The following is a 22078-nucleotide window of genomic DNA, read 5'->3' on the forward strand; positions in this document are numbered from 1 at the left end:
TTCAATGCAATCCCTATCAAAATTACATATTCGTTTTTCACAGAAATAGAATAAACTATCTTCCAATTTGTGTCAACCATAAAACAGCCAAAGCAATCTTAAGAAGAAGAAAACCGGAGGCATCGTGCTCCTTGATTTCAAACTATATCACAAAGGTATTCAAAACAGTGTGGTAGTGGTGTAAAAACAGACACATAGACTATGGAACAGAGAAGAGAGCCCATAAATCAACCCACATGTGTATGGTCAATTAGTTTATGACAAAGGAGCCAAGAATATAAAACAGGGAAAGAACAGTCTCTTCAATAAATGGTGCTGGGAAAACTGGAGAGCCTCATGTAAAAGAATAAAACTCAACCACTAACACCACATCCAAATATTAACCCAAGATGGATTAAAGACTTGAACGTAGGACCTGAAACCAGAAAACGCCTAGAAGAAAACGCAGGTGATGAGCTCCTTGACATTGGTCTTGGTAAGGATTCGTTGTATTTGACCCCAAAAGCAAAAGCAACAAAAGCAAAAATAAACAAGCAGGACTCCATCAAGCTGAAAAGCTTCTGCACAGCAAAGGAAATCATCAACAAAATTAAAAAGCAACCTACTGAATGGGAAGGAATATCTGTAAATCATATATCTGATAAGGGGTTAATATAAAAATATATAAAGAACTCATAGAACTCTAGAGCAAAACCCAAAGAATCCAACTAAAAAATGGGCAGAGGAACTGCATAGACACTTTTTTCCAGAGAAGACATACAAATGGCCAACAGGTACATGAAAAGGTGCTCAACATCACTAACCATCAGAGAACTGCAAATCAAAACCATAATGAGATATCACCTCACATCTATTAGAATGGCTATTTTCAAAAAGAAAAGAAATAATAACGGTCGGAAAGGACGCAGAGAAAAGGAAACTCTCGTGCAATATTGGTGGGAATGTCAACTGGTGCAGCCACTACGGAAAACAATTCAGAGGTTCCTCAAAAAACTAAAAATAGAACTACCGGGACTTCCCTGGTGGCACCGTGGTTAAGAATCCGCCTGCCAATGCAGGGGACACAGGTTCGAGCCCTGGTCCGGGAAGATCCCACATGCCACGGAGCAACTAAGCCCGTGCGCCACAACTACTGAGCCTGTGCTCTAGAGCCTGCAAGCCACAACTACTGAGCCCACGTGCCACAACAACTGAAGCCCACGCACCTAGAGCCTGTGCTCCGCAACAAGAGAAGCCACCACAATGAGAAGCCCACGCACTGCAATGAAGACCCAACACAGACAAAAATAAATCAAAAAATGAATTTGCACAAAAAAAAAGAACTACCATGTGATCCAACAATCCCACTTCTGGGTATTTATCTGAAGGAAATGAAAAAACTAACTTGAAAAGATGTCTGCACCCCCATGTTTACTGCAGCATTATTTACAATGGCCAAGATACAGAAGCAACCTAAGTTGCTTGGATAAAGATGTGGTATATATATTCAACGGACTATTATTCAGTCATAAAAAGAAGGAAATCTTGCCATTTGTAACAACATGGGTGGACCTCGAAGGCATTACACTAAGTGAGATAAGTCAGACCAAGTAAAACAAATACTGTTCAAGCTCACTTATATGTGGAATCTTAAAAAAAAAAAAAAAACTGAGCTCATAAATACAGAGATCAAATTGGTGGTACCAGAGGCGGGGGGGTGGGGGAAATGGGTGAAGGGGGTCAAAAGGCACACACTTCCAATTAAAGATAAATAAGTCCTGGGGATGTAGTATAAAGCATGGTGACTACAGTTAATAAAACTGTGCTGCGTATCTGAAAGTGGCTAAGAAAGTAGCTCTTAAAAGGTCTCATCACAAGAAAAAATACTGTAACTGTGTGGTGACAGATGTTAACTAGACTTACAGTGTGATCATTTCTCAATACACACAAATATTGAATCATTCTGTTGCACAGCTGAAACTAAAATATTGCTATATGTCAACTACATTTCAATTTTTTAAAAAAGAGTATAGGGACTTCCCTGGTGGCGCAGCAGTTAAGAATCCGCCTGCCAATGCAGGGAACACGGGTTCGAGCCCTGGTCCAGGAAGATCCCACATGCCGCAGAGCAACTAAGCCCGTGCGCCACAACTACTGAGCCTGCGCTCTAGAGCCCGCAAGCCACAACTACTGAGCCCGCGTGCCACAACTACTGAAGCCCACACGCTTAGAGCCCGTGCTCCGCAACAAGGGAAGCCACCACAATGAGAAGCCCGCGCACCGCAACGAAGAGTAGCCCCTGCTCGCCGCAACTAGAGAAAGCCAGCGTGCAGCAACAAAGACCCAATGCAGCCAAAAATAAATAAATAAAATGAATAATTTTTTTAAAAAATTTAATTTAATTAAAAAAAATTTAAAAGAGTATAATCTCAAGTCTTGGAGAGACGTGCATCCTTAAACCTATCCCTTGAATCAGAAGCCACGTGGGGTTTGGTTCACAGTACCCCATCTGTTTAGGTATAAAAAGAACCCCCCCCTCTCTCCGCAGGACCGTGGGGAACCACCTCCTCAGGGCCGTTCTCCTGGAACCTGGCCTGGGCCTTCCATCCAGGATTCCTGGGCCCGATGGCCAAGGAGCTCACAGAACTGAGAAATGAGAACAGGACAGTCCCCCAAGCAGCCCAGGGAGAAGGCAAAGGAATAGATCCCCAGAGAATCAGCAGGAGGCATGGGGCATGGCAAACCCCAGCCCCCAACGGCGGGCTGTCCCCCTCCCCCCTCCACGCCTCCGTGAACCCCGGGCCTCTCCCGGGCCCGAGTCTGCTCGGAGCTGGAAAGCACCCTGTGGGGAGTGGGTGGAGAAATGAGGGTTCACATTTCCCTACATGGCATGGTGTCCCCTGCAGTCACCACGGCCTGAGAGGCCTGAGAAGTGAGCCACAGGCCTTTCCAGGAAGATCCCCATCTGGCTCCGAACTGGATCCTGGCTCTGCTACCCGCCACCTGTGTGACGAGCAGGTCGCCTGCGCATCTTGTCTCTGAAGAAGGGACAAGGCCTCACACTCTTACACGTTTATCAAGAGAATGAAAAGCTATCAAGGGCTGGAGAGCATGTTGCCAGCCCCATGTGCTGCACCCCAGTCAAGGTTGAATTGTGCCCCAACCCCCCCAAAAAAAGTGGAAGCCCTAAGCCTGGCACCTGTGAATGTGACCTTATTTAGAAATAGGGTCCTTGCAGGGGTGATTCAATTAACTGAGGTCATTCGGGTGAGCCCTAATCCAGTATGACTGTGTCATGAAAAGGGGACATCTGGACACAGAGGTGCACACACGGCCACGTGAAGACGGAGGATGGAGTGATGCACCTTCAAGCCACGGAGAGCCAGGGACTGCCGGCAACGCCCCGCCCCGCCCCAGGAGCCAGGAGGAGGCACGGAAGGGTTCTCCCCCGGAGGCTTCAGAGCACACCTGCTGGTACCTCAGTCTTGGACCTCTGGCCTCCAGAACCGGGAGACAATACATCTCTGCTGTTGGAGTCCCCCAGTCGATGTACTTTGTCCCGGCAGCCCTAGCAAACTAACACAGCCCCTAACACCAAGGCTGTTTTAGGCCCTGAGTGGTCAGCACTGGCTCACCTCCCCCGGAGGTCGCCCTTGTCCCTTCCCCAGCATGGCCAGGCTGGCGGCCTTCCCTCCTCCTCGCCAAAGCCCTGGCCAGGCCCACTGCCTCCCGGAGGGCTCTGGAACGTGCCAGCCTCTCTGGACACCGAGAGCGCATGTGTCCCCCATAACCCAGTATCTACCATTTCCTGAGTCAAGTGACATGAAACTCTGTCCCAGTTTGGAGAGTTTCATGAACCTCCCTCACCTCTCACCCCCATGAGACAATTAAGAATATTCCAGAACAGAATGTGAAATCACTTAGCCAGACATACCTGTTTCCTCCAGGCCCTGGGAGTACCCTCTGGCTTTCTCCACATGGGCACACCACGGCTGTAAGCACCCTGGAGAGCCCTGATCGCCTGAGGCTCCATCTTTCCGCCAATTCTGAAATACTCTGGCCAAGAGACAAGCCACCCATCCACTACCCGTTGTGTGTCAAGCACCCTGGGTTCTAGGCCTGCTCGGCCAACACACACAGTGACTCTGGAAAGGGCATCTGGCCCCTGACCCTCAGTCCCCTCTCAGCTGTGAAGGGGGGGCACCCACATTTACAGTGGGGTGTCCAGGAGACCTGGGCAGAGCAGCCCCTCACTGAACAACATAAGCCCCACTCCCTCAGGGCTGTGGCCTCAGAGCAAGGAAGATGCCTGGAGACCATCAAATCCAGCACCTTCCTGTACACGCGACGGAGGCCCAGCCACTGAAAAGGCAGCACCTCCAACGGGAACAATGGGACGCACAGGTGGCCGAAAAGCCCGCGGCGCACACAAGAGGAGGGGCAGCCATCACCTCAGTGACCCGACCTGAGCACAGAAAAGGCCCCAACGGCGCTGTGTACCAGAATCACAGGAGCCTCCAAGGATCCCGGTACGCGGACCCCAGACCGGGAGATCCCAGACCGGGAGACCCCAATACCCGGACCCCAGACCGGGAGAGTCCAGACCGGGAGACCCCGATACCCGGACCCCAGACCGGGACACCCCCATACCCGGACCCCAGACCGGGAGACCCCAATACCCAGACCCCAGACCGGGAGATCCCCATACCCGGACCCCAGACCGGAGACCCCGATACCCGGACCCCAGACCGGGAGATCCCCATACCCGGACCCCAGACCGGGAGACCCCCATACCCGGACCCCAGACCGGGAGACCCCAATACCCGGACCCCAGACCGGGAGACCCCAATACCCAGACCCCAGACCGGGAGATCCCAGACTGGGAGATCCCCATACCCGGACCCCAGACCGGAGACCCCGATACCCGGACCCCAGACTGGGAGATCCCAGACCGGGAGACCCCAATACCCAGACCCCAGACCGGGAGATCCCCATACCCAGACCCCAGACCGGGAGATCCCAGACCGGGAGACCCCATACCCGGACCCCAGACTGGGAGATCCCAGACCGGGAGACCCCAATACCCAGACCCCAGACCGGGAGATCCCGATACCCGGACCCCAGACCGGGAGACACCAATACCCGGACCCCAGACCGGGAGATCCCGATACCTGGACCCCAGACCGGGAGACACCAATACCCGGACCCTAGACCGGGAGACCCCGATACCCGGACCCCAGACCGGGAGACCCCGATACCCGGACTCCAGACTGGGAGACCCCGATACCCGGACCCCAGACCGGGAGCAACACCCAGGCATCAGTATGTGAGCCCACCCCCCAGCCCCAAACACCTCCTGTGTTCTCAGCCTTGCTGAGAACCGTGGGGGTGAACAGTGGATCCCACTTTTGCGTCGAACTTCTGCAGCCAGGGGGCTCCTGAGCTCCCACCCAAGCTCTGCCCTGTTGCACCAAAACACCATACTGATGGCAGCTCCAGAAACTTCGTTGCCTCTGCACTACGTATGGTAGGCGGTTTAAATAAAGCTTGTACACTCCTACGACAGCACCTGCAAGGCCACGTTACTGACTGCATCTTACCAACGGGGCAACGGAGGCTCAGACATGTAGACGACTAGGCCAAGGGAAGCCGGCTGATACCCTACAGGTATCCAGGTCCTAATCCCTGGAACCTGCATATGCCACTTTACATGGTAAAAGGGACTCTGCAGATATGATCAAGTCAAGGGTCTTGAGATGGAAGATTATCCTGGATTATCCAGAGGGGCCCTCAGTGGAACCACAGGCGCCCTTATAAGAGGGAGGCAGAGGGCGAATCTGCCACAGAGGAGACGCCGATGGGAAGATAGAGCAGAGAGAGATTGGAGATGCTGTGCTGCAGGCTTTGCAGATGGAGGGAGGAGCTGCAAGCCAAGGAATGCAAGCAGCACACCTCCAGAGGCTGCAAGAGGAAGCACAGCCAGTGCGACTGATTCAGGACCTCTGGCCTCCAGGACTGTCAGAGAATGAATGCGTGTGGTTTTACGCCACTCAGCTGCCCCAGGAAACTAATTCACCTCCTTGCAAGCCCACCTCCCCATAGACCGAGCCCCTGCGGGCAGGGCTGAAACCACACAATAGGCAGAGGGAGACGAGTGAATGAGTCAGTGGGTGGATGCAGCTGGCAGGTAGCCCATCCCCCAGTGAGGACTTACAGGGCAGCCCTTGGGTGCCAGGAGCCAACCCAGAGCATCTACACATCAAGTGGAACATAAATTCAGTTTACCGGGGTTTATTAAGGAAATGATCATGCGCAGGAAGGGGGCAGGACCCCGGGCAGCTCTGCCCTCCAGGGTCCCCCGGAGGCCGGGACCCCGGTGGACGGGCAGTACCCAAACCTGCCACTGTCCTCTCCGGGTGGGGCTGTGGGCCTGGGGGCCAGGGATGAAGGCGATGGAGGCCCTTGGTTGGCAGAAGGGTGTTTCCTTAGAGGCAGGGCCTTTGTTTCAGGGCCGACATCTCTATCAGGCACACAAAACCCAGTGCTGGGGCCCGCGATGCTTTTAGTGACCCCAGAAAATGGTTTTAACTTTTTCTTCAAAACCAGAAAAAAAAATAGTAATGAATCCAGCCTGGATTATATCCATCTTTAGTCCAAGACAGTCATAAGATGTTTTTTGTTTTTTTTTTTTAAGGAGGAAAGGGCCCACAAAGGCAAAAGTGTCTTGGGCCCCAAGGCCCTGCCTTCCTACATCAACGGAATCCCCAGTGGCTGGTGGAGGCTCCCGGCCACCATGGAGTGACCTTGGCCAGCAGGGTCAGCCCTGGTCTCTGCTGAGTGGTGTTAACTCACCACAGCACAGAGTGAGAACCGGGAGGGGAAGGTGGGAGCAGAGGCCAAACCGCCCCCATGCGGGGAAGCGGTCCAGGAGGGGGTGTCTGGTCTTGAAGGACGGGGAGCGCTCCTGGGAAGCTCGGGCAAGTGTGTTGTAGTCAGAGGGAGAGAGAGGTTGTACCAAAGCCCCAGGCATCCAGGACACAGTGTGTTCAGCCAGTGCGGCTGGAGCATCACACGTCCTGCAGGAGAGCGGCACGGGTGGGTGACAAAGGACCCCATGTGCCACACCAAGAGGTGGGAGCCCAGACGGTTCCTGGGCGCTGCGGGATTCCAGAAGGTGGCTGCCCCTCTATTATGTCCCAAATTAGCATTTCTCGTAGCGCTGGGAGGTATCGCCAGCTGCCTAAAGGACAGATGTTTGCCACCAATTTACGTGTGTGTTAGAGCAGATACTACATGGTCCCTAAATTGACACCACTTTTGTGCAGCTGTCAATAAAAGCTCTAAAGCAGGACACAGTGGGGTGAAATTCCAGCTACTGTACAGGGATTTGTACTCATCACCCTGTGTCCTCCGGTGGGTGCCCCATGGTGACCCTCACTCCACTGCTGTGGGCAGTGGGCTTTAAGGAACAGTGTGTGGGAGCAGCGGGGGTCGAGGGAGAGCCTGGTGTAGGGTTTCCACCATGTTTGTGCCACTGACCTCTGGCAGCCACGTGAAGCCTGTAAATCCTTCTCAGAATCATGCTTAAAATGCATAAGACACAACACACAGGAAAAAAAACCAATCACACTGAAATACTATTATCAAAATATTGCAAAAATGTACATTTGTGATACATTGTGCATGGGCTTCCTTATTAACACACCAAAAAGAACAAGATCTTATAATACTGTGATTTCAAAGGAAGGATGGGACTAAACACTTCCCAAGATCTTGGCAACACCTGCAGTGTGATACAAAGAACACTTGTGACTTGCATTGGTGACAGTCACGGGATTTACTTATACTACTGCAGTTGATCGCCTACAGTAAAAAGTGAAAGAATGTGTACACTGCAGACTATAACACGTTGCTGAAAGAAAGCAAAGAAGACCCAAATAAATGAAAAGCACCATGGATTGGAAGACTTAATAATGTTACGATGGGAATACTTCCCAGACTGATCCACAGATTCAGTGCAATCCCTATCAAAATCCCAACAGCCTTTGCTGTAGAAATGGAAATTGCAAGGTATAGTGAACACCAAAGCAATCTTGAAAATGAAGAATAAGCTAGAGGACTCACGCTTCCCAATTTCAAAGCTTACAGTTTCAAAACTTACAGCTACAGGGCTTCCCTGGTGGCGCAGAGGTTGGGAGTCCGCCTACCGATGCAGGGGACATGGGTTCGTGCCCCAGTCCGGGAGGATCCTACATGCCGCGGAGCGGCTGGGCCCGTGAGCCATGGCCGCTGAGCCTGCGCGTCCGGAGCCTGTGCTCCGCAGCGGGAGAGGCCACAACAGTGAGAGGCCCGCGTACCGCCAAAAAAAAAAAACCTTACAGCTACAGTAATCAAAGCAGTGTGGGACTGACATAAGAACAGCCATATAAATCAATGAAATAGAAGGGAGAGTTCAGAAATAAAACCATGTGTTCATGGCCAACTGATTTTTTCGCTAAGTGCACCAAGACCATTCAATGGGGCAAGAATGGTCTCTTCGATAAATGGTGTTGGAACAACTAGATATCTGCACACCAAAGAATCAAGTCGGACCCTGACCTCACACCATATACAAAAATTAACTCAAAATGGAATAAAGGCCTAAATATTAAAGCTAAAAGCCATAAAACTCTTAGAAGAAAACATAGAGGTAAATCTTCATGACCTTGGATTTGGCAACGGTGTCTTAGATGTGACACCAAAAACACAAGCAACAAAAATAAACTGTACTTCACCCAAATTTTAAAATTTTGTGCATTAATGAACACTAGCAAGAAAGTGAAAAGACAACCCACAAAATGGTAGAAAATATCTGCAAATGATACATCTGATAAGGATCTAGTATCCAGAGCATATAAGGAACTCCTACAACTCAACAACAGGAAGACAAACAACCCAATTTAAAATGTGAAAGGACTTGAATAGACATCGCTCCAAAGAAGATAAACAAATGGCCAACACAGGAAAAGACGCTCAACATCATTAGCCGTTAAGAAATGCAAATCAGGGCTTCCCTGGTGGCGCAGTGGTTGAGAGTCCGCCTGCCGATGCAGGGGACACGGGTTCGTGCCCCGGTCCGGGAAGATCCCACATGCCGCGGAGCGGCTGGGCTAGTGAGCCATGGCCGCAGAGCCTGCGCGTCCGGAGCCTGTGCTCCGCAACGGGAGAGGCCACAACAGTGAGAGGCCCGCATACCGCAAAAAAAAAAAAAAAAAAGAAATGCAAATCAAAGCCACAATGAGATACACTTCACCCCCACTAGAATGGCTATAATAAAAAAATAAACAAGTAACAAGTGTTGGTGAGGATATGGAAAAAGTGAAAACCTTGTACACTGCTGGTGGGAATATAAAATGGTGCAGCTGCTGTGGAAAACGGCAGTTCCTCAGTATGTTAAACATAAAACCACCACACGAACCAGCAATTCCATTCCCGGTTACATACCCGAGAGAACTCAAAACAGGTGGTCACAGAGAAACCTGTACATGAATGTTCCCTCCAGCACTATTCACACTTAACCGAAAGGTAGAAACAATGCAAATGTCCATCAATGGATGAATGGATACACAAAATGTAGTCTTACCCGTTCAATGGAACATTCCTCAGCCATAAACAGGAATAATGCAGTGATACATGCGGCAACCTGGATGAACCTTGAAAACATCATCCTAAGTGAAAGAAGCAGTCATACAGGACCGAATATTGTATGATTCCACTTACATGCAGTGTCCAGAATAGGGAAATCCACAGAGACAGAAAAGAGATTAGTGGTTGCTTAGGGCTAAGGGCAGGGGGAAATGGGGAGTGACTGCCAATGGGTATGGGGTCTCCTCTGGGGGTGATTGAAAATGTTCTGAAAATAGATAATGGTGATGGTTGGGCAACACCACGCATGTAGTAAATGGCACTGAACACTTTAAAATGGTAACTTTTATATTATGTATATTTTACTACCAAAAAAAAAAGGGCCAGAGGCAGGAGGCCGGCCTGTGGCAGGGGTCCGGAAGAGATGGTGAGCCCAAGCCAGAGCAGCCCTGCCCCAGAGGCAAGAGGGGTCAAGGGGTGTTTTCTGGAAAGAACAGCCAGGAATGGACAGCAAATAGGATATGGGCCTCGGGGTGAACTTTATAAGGAGTTTATAAGGATGGGACCATGTGCCCGAGATGCTTGGGACAGTCCTGGCTGACAGTTACTGCTCCGGCATCCCAAATGCACAGGGTCCACCATCACCCTCCAAAATGTCCTGCTCTGGGCCATGAATTACACGGCCACTCGACTTACAAGGCCCTGGCCCTTATACCTGTTCTCCAAATATTCACCATGAGTCGGGAATTAGCAGTCACCCTGTTTCATAGGTGAGGAGCTCGATGGGCACTTGAATTTGCTGTGTTCCCATCTGCTCTTTCTGGCCTGGGATCTCCTCTCCTGCCGGGGAGCCTCCCGGGGGTCACTGCCCAGCTGGGATGGGAACTAGGGCATCTGCAGCAGGGGAGAGTCACCCCGCAGGCCCCATGCAGCTGTGGGTATGGAAAGCAGAGCCTGGCGGGCTCGGTGTCAGATGGACGTGGGGCCGAATCCTACTGCTATCCCCAATTAGCTGGCTGACCTTGGGCCGGTTCCTCTCTGACCTTAATTCCCCACCTCCAAAATTAGGACAGTAAGATCAACCTTCAAGACTGTTACTAAGAGCCCAGGCAGGCAGCGTTGGGTCGATGGCGGCTGGGTCATCCTTACTCTGCTCTCTCTGCCCTCCCACCCTCAGGAGGGAGAGGGGAAAAAAAAAAATGTGCTTTTCTGCTGAGTAATGCAGTTAAAAAAAAAAAAAATCTTGGAAAAATAAGATGAATCCTGACAGCTCCAAGCATTTACAGCACTAAGTATTTTCGGTAACCCACACAAAATGAACATACAGACACACCCCCCAGATGACTCAACCCACTTAATTATTCCATTCCAGATGAAGCTCCCACTCTAGCTGGGCCAGGAAACCGCAAAACGGGGCAGCTGAACCCTGCATGACGCCCTGCTGAAGGTGACAGTGTTGAGATGCATTTCTAGGATCCCCAGTGCCACCTTGCAAAGACCACGCCCACTGCTGAGTGCCAAGGCAACGGTGCCGCCGTTCATAAATATTTAACAAATGCATCTTGAAACACACCAGGGGATTATTGGAGAGGGTGGAAAACAGATGGACACCTAGGAAGCTCAAGGTCATTAAGGATGTGAGAAAAGATACGAACCACCCACAGATTCATTTGTTGACAGAAGGCAAAGGGACCCCCAATGCAGCACATGGACACTATTCAAACAAACCTGGTCTCTCCTTCCAGGACATTCTCCCAGCCCTGCACCAACTGTGTAATGCCGACCTTGGAATCTCTGAAAGCCCCGAGGGCAACATGGAACCAGGGGAGGGGGTGCGTCTTGTTCGCCCAAACCCTGAACTCACAACGAGACGGCGTGTAGATGTCGGAGGCGTCAGCAGCCCTCCATCACGGCAGTCACAAGCATAAACCTTCCTTTAATCTGCCTAAGTATGGCCCCTCCATCCTCCGAGTGTGAAGAAGCAGCCTCAGCAGCACTGCGACACGCCGCTCTGCATGGGTGAGGGGGACTGTGCAATTAAAACACTGTTTAGGTTTAGTTAATTTGAGAAACATCTCGGGCCCGTGTTTATTCTCGGCATAGACACACCGCGAGGTAATTCAACAACTGCTTTCCTCGTTGACACTCACCTTTTCGGGAAGCCTAGACTCTGGGCCACCTCTGGGTGACTCATCCAGCAGTCCCTGTGTGGCAGAGCCTCAGAAAACCCTCTCCCCAGCCAGCGGTTACCTAGCAACCAGCCTAGCAACCTCGCAGCCAACAGATTAATCCCCGGGTGCTAATCATAAAGCAACATCCAAAAGGACATCTCATCTCGAGGATGCCATCCGCAGGTATACAAAGATGAGGGGCAGAGCAGGGGCACCTCGCTCCTGAACTACACACATCGCAGACAAAAGGGGGGCACGTTATTTACGTGTTGCTTCAACACTGAAAGACACGATTTCATTTCTGCGATTCACACACGGAGCCGAAAAGAACGAGGAGACAGCTGGGCTGGGGAGCCACGTGGAAGCTGCCCTACCACCAGCAGGATGAGGAAGATGCTCTGTTCCAGCCACAGCTGTGACTGACCCTCAAGTGGGAGGCGGGGGCAGGGGTAGAGGTCCTCCTCTCCGTTGCCCACACACATCCCAGTTTTCCAGGAGACAGCCCCCAGCCCTCAGCCAGCTGACGTCTCCCACCAGGGAAGCACGCCTCGCTGTGTGCGTGCATTCAGAGATGGCAGAAACACAACTGGGCAGTAAAAGGCCGAGAGAACATTCCAGAAAGGCCAGCACTCTTAGCATTTCCAAAAGGCACCAGCCCTCCTGAGCCTGCCCAGTCCTGGTGCTGGAACGCAGCCCACCCATAAAGGGTCACGAACTCAGCAGGATCATCTGGAGAGCTTGTCACAATGCACGTCCCCAGGGGCCAGGGTCTCTCTGTTGAAATCGAACCTCCGGTGATTCCAACACAGGTGGCCCCAGACCACACCTGGAGGCCACCTCCCGCGCACAGACCCCAAGGCCGGCACGCAGGCAGCCCGGTAAACCAGCTTCCTGTTCAGCAGGGCTCTGGAGCAAAGGCAGGAGGTGTGCAGGATGCGGGCCATTCAGCTGAGCGACTCAGGCCCACAGGCCTCTGGGTCAAGCTGGCCAGGTCCCCTCGCGCTGACTGTGGGACCCTGGGCAGGTCACCTGCTGAATGTGTGATCACCTGTAAAGGGCTCACACCCACTCATGGCCCAGAGAGGGCTCCCTCAGGAGCTGCCATCAAACTTACCCAACAAGCGAGGGTCCCTGGAAATCTCACCAAGTCCCCATCACTGGGGGCCAACAGCCCAGTCAGTCATCCCCTGACTTATGGAGTTGTCACTGCACATGTGTCCAGCACCAGAGGGGAGGCATCAGGGAGCTCCTCTCTTGCCCGACACAGAGGGGCTGGAAAGTTCTGTCTGCACCCAGAGCCCCGCACCTGCACTCTGCCTGACGGTGGCTCAGGGGGCGATATGCTCTGTCTCTCCCCCAGGTCACCGACTCAGGTCAGGGGGCCCTTGCTTACCAGGGCCACCCCACTGGACACTCATCCCACTCACAGGGACACCAGGTGACAGGCCTCACACCCAGAGAGAAGCGTGAGCCAGGGAAAGGGGTCTGGTCACCGTGACATAAAAGGAAAGGAAGGCAGAAAAATGATGCTTACACGGGGGAGGACTCGGGGTACGTGGGCCCCCCCATATCCGAAGGCTGCTGGGAAGGAGGGCGACTTGTGTTCGGATCGAGGCCACAGGGCAGCAGTCACTGGGAAGTGTTTTTTTTTTTTTTTAACATCTTTATTGGGGTATAATTGCTTTACAATGGTGTGTTAGTTTCTGCTGTATAACAAAGTGAATCAGTTATACATATACATATGTTCCCATATCTCTTCCCTCTTGCATCTCCCTCCCTCCCACCCTCCCTATCCCACCCCTCCAGGCGGTCACAAAGCACCGAGCTGATCTCCCTGTGCTACGGGGCTGCTTCCCACTAGCTATCTACCTTACGTTTGGTAGTGTATATATGTCCATGCCTCTCTCTCGCTTTGAATCAACAAAGGAAAAGGCTTCTTAGAAGCAGAACAATCCAGCAGCGCAATAGGTTGCCTGGGGCTGAAAGCATCCCATGCAAATGTGTCCTCCAGAAGCCACGTGGACCTCAGGTGTTACAGCCAAGAGCAGGCTGCTTGGGTTCAAGATCTCTGCCTTGGTTTTCCCTCAGTTGTAAAATGGAGATAATAATGGTGCCTGCCTCATGAGGTTTCTGAGTATAAAATGAGATCATAAGCGTAACGAGGTTGACCCAGAGTCTGGCTCATGGGAGCACTCCGCTACTGTTAGATGCTGTTACTGCCTCGTTACAAAGGGGGGTGGAAACACCAGGAGAATGAGGTTAATCCCAGGAGGCTTCACGGCAGAGGTGATATCTGAGCTGGCACTGGAAGGTGACGGAAGGGGAACGGGGTCTGGGACTTGGAAGTTGGGGCCCATAGGGAGGTGTGTATGGCAGGAGATGTGAGGAAGGGTGCTGGCCTTAGAGGTAGAGTCATGGGGAGTACCCCAGCAGCCCCCGGTGACCACCTGGGACTCAACAGCCTCATCTGCAAAAGAGGCAATGACGCCCCCTTCCGGGTGGCTGTGAACCACAGGCAGGCCACAGATCTAAACGTACAGACGTGCCTGGTTTATGTACAGAACTGGGGAGACGGCCACTGCACTGCAATAATCCCCTGAGCACCAACTGCATATACCACCTTCTTAGACATTCTCAGACATCCCAGGAGGTGGGAGCAGAGAAGGCAGGTCTTCTGCCACCACAGCCTGATCCACTGGGGCAGGCACGGATCTTCTGGGTCCTCAGGTTCCGGGCAACTGGAGCCAGGGAACCACACAAAGGCCCAGCTGTGGCTGCCGAGAGCCCTGATGGCCCACGTGCATCACCCACGCCTTGCACAAGGGACATGGGGACCTGCATGAGGTGAGCGTTCATGAAAAGCACCAACAAAGGACCCCAGAGGTGGGGACGGAGCCTGGCATGCAAGCAACAGACGAAGGATAGCAGTTCAAGCCGCTTTGTGGACACACAAAATGCCGGGGCCAGGAGAGGCGGAGTTCCAATCAGCAATGACAAACCCAGACACGCTCAGATATCCAGATGGCGTCTGCCATCGGGATGATGGCTATCATGCCCTTAAAACTGAGGTCACCTCTGCCTCAGCCGGGGGTCGATCCCCGGGCGTGGACAGGGCAGGTCACGCACGTGGCAGCAGATGAGGCACACGCCACGCAGCTGGCCAGAGCGGGAGAGAGATACTGACCTTAGGTCAGTCCAACCTGACCCCGTGAACCTCACAACACGGATGAATTACCAAGCCAGGAGCCGCCGGAAGAGCATCTCAACCTATACACCCTCCTGAGGCCACCAACAGAAACCACAGAGGCAGGCCTCTCTCTCTGCGCCTCAACTTCCCCATCTATAGAATGGGTTATACTAATAGTACCTGCTTCTCGGGGAGGGTTGCTGGGAGGATGAGATGAGCTATCACAAGTAAACACCCCACAGACACAAAAGACAACGACTCTGACGGCACCCGCTGGCTTGGCCGGCCCCTGTATGGTTTTCCTCCAGGCCGGGGAGGCAGCACGGAGTGATGGGAAGGATTGAAAGTCACATTATGCCCTGGCATCCCCAGTCACCCCACAAGGCCACCTCACTCCTTGGGCTTCACTTTCATCCCTTAACCAGTTCACAGGTGCGTCATGGAGATCGAACAGGATGCAGTGTGCAAAGGGGCTTTGGAAACTGCAGGGCACGGAGGTGGGCAGGTGCCCATGCACCCAGCATAGAGACGCGGCTCACACATCCACGTGGGTGGCAAGCAGGGAGCCAGCCACGGCCACCCTTCGAGGCCTGGGTGACCTACTCATGTCGCCCACGTCACCCTTCCGAATCCAGGTGAGGGCCCCCATTTTGCCATCTGTTTCCCAAAGAACAAGTTTCCAGAAGATCAACATCCTAACTTGTTCCTCAACCAACACAGCTGCTTCCATCCTCAGAGGCCACTCAGACTCAGGCGAGAAGGCTCTGTCCCCAGGCCTGGCTGCAATCCCGCCCCTTTCAGCAGCTGTTCTTCCCTGAAGAACAGTCCAGAGAAAGGTTTCCCTCCCCAAAGTGAGCACTTCCAGCAACCCATGTACAGGGCCAGCCAGGCCCCCCCCTCCACATCCTGTCAGATGGAGTGTGAACACAAGGGCTCTGCAGTGGGCCACCTCTGACTCCCGGTCCTGCCACACAGAGCTATGACCACCCTGTGCCTCAACTTCCCCATCTGCAAAATGGGCTACATGGATAGTCCTGACCTCCTGGGGAGGGATGCTTAGCTGAGCCTGCATATGCCAAGGCTCAGATCGGGTCCTGGCACCAAGTAAGTGCGATGGGTTGCCCTTTTGTTATTGTCTGCCCTCCTCCCGGAACTGAAGGGATTTTAATGTTTGGTAAGTGATCTGTCGTATGTTTATAACCTTTGCCTAAAAGAAAGTTTAGGGATGGGTCTTCCCCGTTATTACAACTAAGTAATATTGATCATTTTGGAAGATAAAGGAAAGAAAGAAGAAATTTTAAAAACCACAAGGTCAATTTTGCACATCTGGGGTCAGCCCATATCTGTGTCTCGTCCTGTTCCCATCACTCCACAGGTCATCTCTGCAGCTCAGTGGACCCCTCCTGGGGGCAAAAGCAGCATCTCATCCGCTTCCAGGGCCACTCACCTTGAACCTCTCGGTAACACCCTCGGTGATGCTGACGGTGAACTCAGCTATCTTGGGAGGACGTGTTTTGCCTTTCTTGCGGTCAGGTTCATATTCAGTCTTAGTTTTCACCACCACCTTGTCCAGGAAACAGAAGCAAACAGTCAGTAGTACAGCCAGATACATTCGGACACATCTGTCCAAAAAGGACAGGTGGGGAAACCCTCGTTCAGAGTCACCATTTCACCAGGAAGTATTTCACAGAAAGAATGAGAACAGCCACCACTTATTAGAAATCTCCTCTGTGCCGAGACCTTCAGCACATTACCATTAATAATCCTGATAGCAGCCCCAGGAGGGAAAAATGATAACGGAGGGGCAGGGAAGTTAAGTACATTGGTCAAGGCCACGTAGCTAGTAGGTGGCAGGGCTGAGAGTAGTGAGCAGAGCTCCTGACTCCTAATTTGGTGCTCCCTTCACTGCCCAGAGCTTCACTGGCCCAGGTGGTGGGAAGGATGCGCTGATTTTTTCACTGGTCTTCACATGCCGCCACGGGTAAAACAAGAAGATTCAAGGGCACTATTGCCCTCCAGCACCAGGAAGGAGCAGGCAGCCAGCCTTCAAGCAAATCGACCTTGGGGAGTCTGTCGCTACCCCCCACCTTCCTCTCTCCCTTGTCTTGGCAACAGCCCTTAAAGGGTCTCCCTGCTCTGTCCCCCCTCCACTCTCTACTGTGAAGCGGGAGATGTTTTGCCAACCACGAAATCTGCTCTGCCTCTGCCCCAGGCAAACCCTTTCCCGACACCCAACGCCCAGCGTCAGCTGCACCCTAACCCACCCCTCGAGCCTCCACCCTCGGATGCTCACAGCCTCTCCGCACCATCACTGCCCCCATCACAGCCCGTTGCCAGGGCTGTTTCCTTCTCTGTCCCCATTGGACGTGGAGGCGAGGGGTCCGGGAGCAGTGTCCGGGGGCTATGTGTGTCTAGTCCTCAAATGCCCACCCCCTAGAGCAGAAGCCAGGAAGTTGGACTGGAGAGAGACAGCCCCCCACCCTCTTCCTCACCCAAGTGACAACGCCCTTCACTGGGTGAACCACAGCGTGGGGACACACTGCCCTCCGTGGTGGTGGGACCCAGCGCAGAACAAGCACTCAGGACACTGTGGGCGCTCCCAGACTGAGCCGTGACACCAGATGCAGCCTCAGGAAGAAAGTGGCCCACGCCATGCGACACTGTAAAGTGCTCTAAGGGCCACACCCCTTTAAAGCACACTCTTGCCTCCCTCCTCCCTTCTGTTACATGCAGCTCTCCCTGCGCTCAGTGCGACAGCCTGAGTGCCCACCCTGGGGGCACCCATCTCTAGGGCAGCACCTGGGCCTCACCCTGCCATCCTCGAACCCCAACTGTACCTGAGTAGCTGTGGGACCCTGAGCACACCCTTGGCTACCTGGAACCTCGGTTTCCCGGCCTGTGACATGGGTGCAAGGCCTATCTGGTAGGGCTACTGTGAGGAGGAGGGAATCCACGGGACCCTGAGCCCAGTGGGGACCCGGTCAGGATCCCATCAGCCCGGATTCCATCTGCCTCTGCCACTAACAAGCTAGGTGACTTCGGGCAAGTTCCTTAAACTCTCTGTGTCTCCATTTCCACACCTGTAAAATGGGGTAACAGTGGTAGTTACCTCCTAACGCCAGTGTGTTAAAGTAACTGAAAGCCATGAAGCATGCGGACAAGTGCCTGGTGAGTAACAAGCATTCCAACGCGTCAGCTGAGACTGGCCCTGAGGCTGCTCCCAGCTCTGCGACTACCGGCACTGTTGCACCTCAGAACCTTGTGCTCAGCACACATTCTATTTACAACCTGAACTGTGTTACCAGCCCTCGGACACGCGTCCCCTGGGACAGGTGACATCACCTCCCTGAACCCTAGCTGGGAGCAACATGTTGCCGCTGTTCGGGTTAAGAGATGTGTCGTGAGAGTGCGGTCTGGCTCCAAGCAGGGCAGAGCAAGGGGCCCCGCCAGGGCTTCCGCATCCTGGAGGATGGCAGCCTTCAGCCAAGTGACCTTGCGCACGTCCTATAAACGCCTGGAGACTCGGTTTCCTCATCTGTGACCTCAGAAACCTGGCGCAACCATCACTCCCTGCTAGAATGCCCATGTCTGGAGCATCTCAGGGACGGGAGACTCATCACCTTCAGAGCTGCTTAGGTTACCCTTGATGGCCTGATTGTCTGGCCAAAATTTCATACCTGCCTGAAACCTCCTCCCTGGTATAAGCCAACTATGTGCCAGACGGTTCCGGAATGGAACAGACTGAGGACCAAAGAGGAGGCTGAGTGGAGGCGATCACCTGACAGAGGTGCTTCCTGGGGATGCCGTGTCCCTGGCACAGGCTGAGGCAGGAGGGGAAGGCGGGCACGGTGGCGCCAGGCTGGGCTAACTGGGCAAGTCTGACACCTAGACAGGGAAGGGGGAGGCGGAAGCCGAGTCCTCAGGCAGCCCTGCCCCTCCCACAAAGCTTCTTTTAGACCATCGATGCCTGACCCAGGTACACAGGTGTGACCAGCTGATCCTCTTTTCTTGAAATAAAACACCTGTTCCAGCATCGCTCTGGCCCCCGCCCCCCGCTCTCCTACCCAAACACAGACAACAGAGTTGGGGGAATCAAAACCACTTTGGGGAACTGAGTAAGGCTATCAAAAGGCCCACCGTGGGAATAACGAAAGGAAGGACCCATGGCAAGGATAGTCTCTCATCCCCACCCCTGCCCCACGGCCAGTAATCACCAACATGCCCCAAATAAACAACAAGCCCTGAGTCAGAACCTCCCTGCCAGGCATTAAATGAAACAATTAACGCCAGCACACCTGGGGGAACAGAGTGCGCTTCCTCGTGGCTGGGATGATTCTGAAAAGCTGCAAGGGGGTCAGAATGGATGTGTGCGGATAATTTTAGGTTGGAGTTTTACAATATAACTGTCTAGAGTTTTAAGCGTTTTTAATGTTAACTCTTGAAAAAATTGCTCTTAATGGACACAGACTACTTGATGGCAGGCGGTATTCAAGAAAGAGGGGATTCCTTAAATTCAACAAAAAGAAAAAACTCCCGCTTTAAGGAGAGAATGATGAATGGCTGTCCCCAGTTACCCTAATACTGAGGAGCACGAGTGCTCGTTTGGAGATTTCACAAAAGGAACAAAGAGAGGAAGGAGGCGGTGCAGGAGCGCGCACCCTGCCGCATCTACCGCCGATGTGGGAGGGGTGGGCGCAGAGGGTAAGGAGGGGGATTCAGCCCCTAGGGAGGGCCCATCTGGCCAAGGAGAGGGGCCTCTCCACCCCAAAGGGGCAAATCGGGCTGAAACTGCATCATCCGGGAAGGCACGAGGGGCAGCCGCACCACTCCTGGGCTCACCCCAGAACCAGAGCTCCTGGTACCCCGGGGCTGGGTTGTAGGTGGAGGGGCGAGGGGCCTCTCTCGGACAAGAGTCCCACGAAAATCAAGGAGGGACCCTACCCCGTCCGCGTTCCATTGTCAGGAAGAAGCTGTCATCTAAGGCGGGGCGGGGGGGGGGGGGGGGCCAGATCACCCGATCCAGAATCCCGCGCGGGTACGTGGTCCTCCGAGGGGCGTCCTCCACCCCGCCCGAGCCCGCCCCCAGTTCGCGTCCCCAGCGCACGCGGCGCGTTTCTTTTGTTGCGGCCGCCACCCGAGATTTGGGGGTGCGCACCCGGCGGTCCTGGGTACCGGGGGCCTCTCACCTTATCCGGGGGCGGGAACTGCAGTTGATTGACATCAAGGGGCGTCATCAGGGGGATGGTGTCGAAGCCATCCTCCAGCAGCGGCTGCTTGGTGCCCTTCTCCGCGAAATTGTTCCCCAACTTCACCATGGTTCCGGGAGACCCGAGGCTGCCGCCTGCGGAGCGAGGGCCGGGCGGGAGTCACCGCGAGCAAGACCCACCCGCTGTCCCGGGCGTCGGCGAGCTCTCCGGCCCCCGCCTCGTCTCCGAGGAGGGGTCGTGAGGACGCAGAGGTCGCGGCCCGAGGGCTGGGGGGTGGGTGCTGTGTATTTATGGACTCACCCGCTGGGCAAAAGCGCCAAGCTCAGGGACGCCGCCCCTGCCCGCGGGTCTAGACGCGTCCCCGGTCCTGGCGACGCCTCGCCGGTGACCTGCCCAGGGACCCCTGTCCCTCCCACCTGGGGAAATGCGCGGCCCTGTACCCGGCTCCCCGGCGGAAGGGTCCAACCCGGGCGCCCCGCGGCCCCGCCTGCCGGCCAGCACTCACCCCACGCCCGGCTCCGGCAGGTCTGGACTCCGACCGCACTCCGAGCCTCCGCGTCGCCCGCTCCCGCTCACAGCAATGGCAGAGGCGGCGCCGCGCGGGGCCGGGGCGGGGGCACCGCGCGATTGGGCTCCCTCCCCCCGCTCGCCACCTCCCTTCCTGCCGCTCCCGGGGGTTAACTGCGCGCTGTGAGTGCGTGCGTGTGGCGGCGGCGGCAGCCTTGACGCAGCGCGCGCGCGCCGGCCGCACAAAGAAGCGCGGGGCAGGCGCAGGGGGGCGCTCCCCGTGGACCCCGCGGTCGCCGGGACCTCGGCTGGTGGGGGGAGATAAGGGGGATGTGATCGCGCCCCGGATGGGAGGCTCGGAGGGCGCCACAGGGCTGGAAGCCGGGGATGGGGAGAAAGAGAGGTGCGGGCTGCGCAACCCCGAGGCGGCGGCTGGGGCGCAAGGCGATTCGAAGCGAGAGAGGGGCGGGGGATCCTAGGGATGGAGCGATCCCCCAAACTGGGGGAAAAAGTGCCCCCCTTACAGCCGAGCCGATCTGGGAGTCCTGAAGGATAGGGAAGGGTCCTGCGGGGGAGGCTTCCAGGAGGCTGTGGGCGGTGGCAGGGACGAGAGCGTGGTCTGGTTAGTGCGTGGCTGGTTTGTGGAGAGGCCGACAAAAAGAGGGCGTGTCCCTGGTGAAAGGAGGCTCGGATGGGAATGGAGGGGGGAGTTTTTTGGTGGTACAGGATGTGGAGGGAGCGCTCTCCAGAGCTGGGGACGGTGTCCGGATGTGGGGGGACGCCCAGGGTAGCGGGAGGGAAGGTATCCAGGGCAAAGAGAGCGCTTCGCGTGACGCGTTGTAGCGTTTCTCTGGTCTGGTCAGAAGGTAAAGCTGGGGTCCGCTCCCGGCAGCCGCAGCCTCAATCATCCAGGGCTCAGAGAAGGGGCGTCCTGGAACGAAGAAGGGGATTTCTAACCCGATCCTTTGGCCCTCTCTCCCCCCATCGGAGCCACTGTCGCAGCTTCCCAGATTAGGGCCCCATTTTATAGACTTCCAACCAGCCCTAGCCTAGGACTCCCCGGATGAGAAGGGGTTTCGGGGAAGAAGACTAGGTGCGGGAGGAAGGCTGCTGCTGGAAAAAGGGCACCTCCCAGGCCCCTGTGTCCTGCTGGGGCCCTGCTAGGACACAGAGTAGGTGTCCCCCAAAGTCTTACTCTGACACCCTTTGCCTGATTCTGTTTTGCGTGGCTGATGGCCTGAGACCCAGCGTTTTCCATCTGCCGCCTGAGAACCATGAGAGAAGCACCCCGGCAGAACCTCCTCTCCATGTAGCTGGAGAACAGGAACACTATCCTCTCACTGCCTGCTGAGCCTTGAGCCACCAGGTCAGTCTAGGAACCTGGCCATGGGCACCTTGATTTC

At 54.4% G+C, this 22078-nt stretch overlaps 1 protein-coding gene across 2 annotated transcripts in view; it reads right to left on the bottom strand.

Annotated features, from left to right (window-relative positions):
- Window positions 1–20832, bottom strand: part of NSG1 (neuronal vesicle trafficking associated 1) — a 32306-nt gene extending 11474 nt beyond the window's left edge. Inside the window, exons 1-3 of one of the 2 annotated variants that reach the window (XM_033856843.2) lie at window positions 20674–20832; window positions 20148–20302; window positions 16409–16525 (exon numbers count right to left, since the gene is read on the bottom strand). In XM_033856843.2, coding sequence (XP_033712734.1) covers window positions 16409–16525; window positions 20148–20276 — 246 coding nt within the window. In that variant the 5' untranslated portion in view covers window positions 20277–20302; window positions 20674–20832. The remainder of the gene's footprint in view (window positions 1–16408; window positions 16526–20147; window positions 20303–20673) is intronic. The other variant, XM_033856842.2, reaches the window with a different exon arrangement.
- Window positions 20833–22078: the final 1246 nt, after the last annotated feature.

This window comes from Tursiops truncatus, chromosome 5 (assembly GCF_011762595.2).
Source record: "Tursiops truncatus isolate mTurTru1 chromosome 5, mTurTru1.mat.Y, whole genome shotgun sequence".
NCBI lineage: Eukaryota > Metazoa > Chordata > Mammalia > Artiodactyla > Delphinidae > Tursiops > Tursiops truncatus.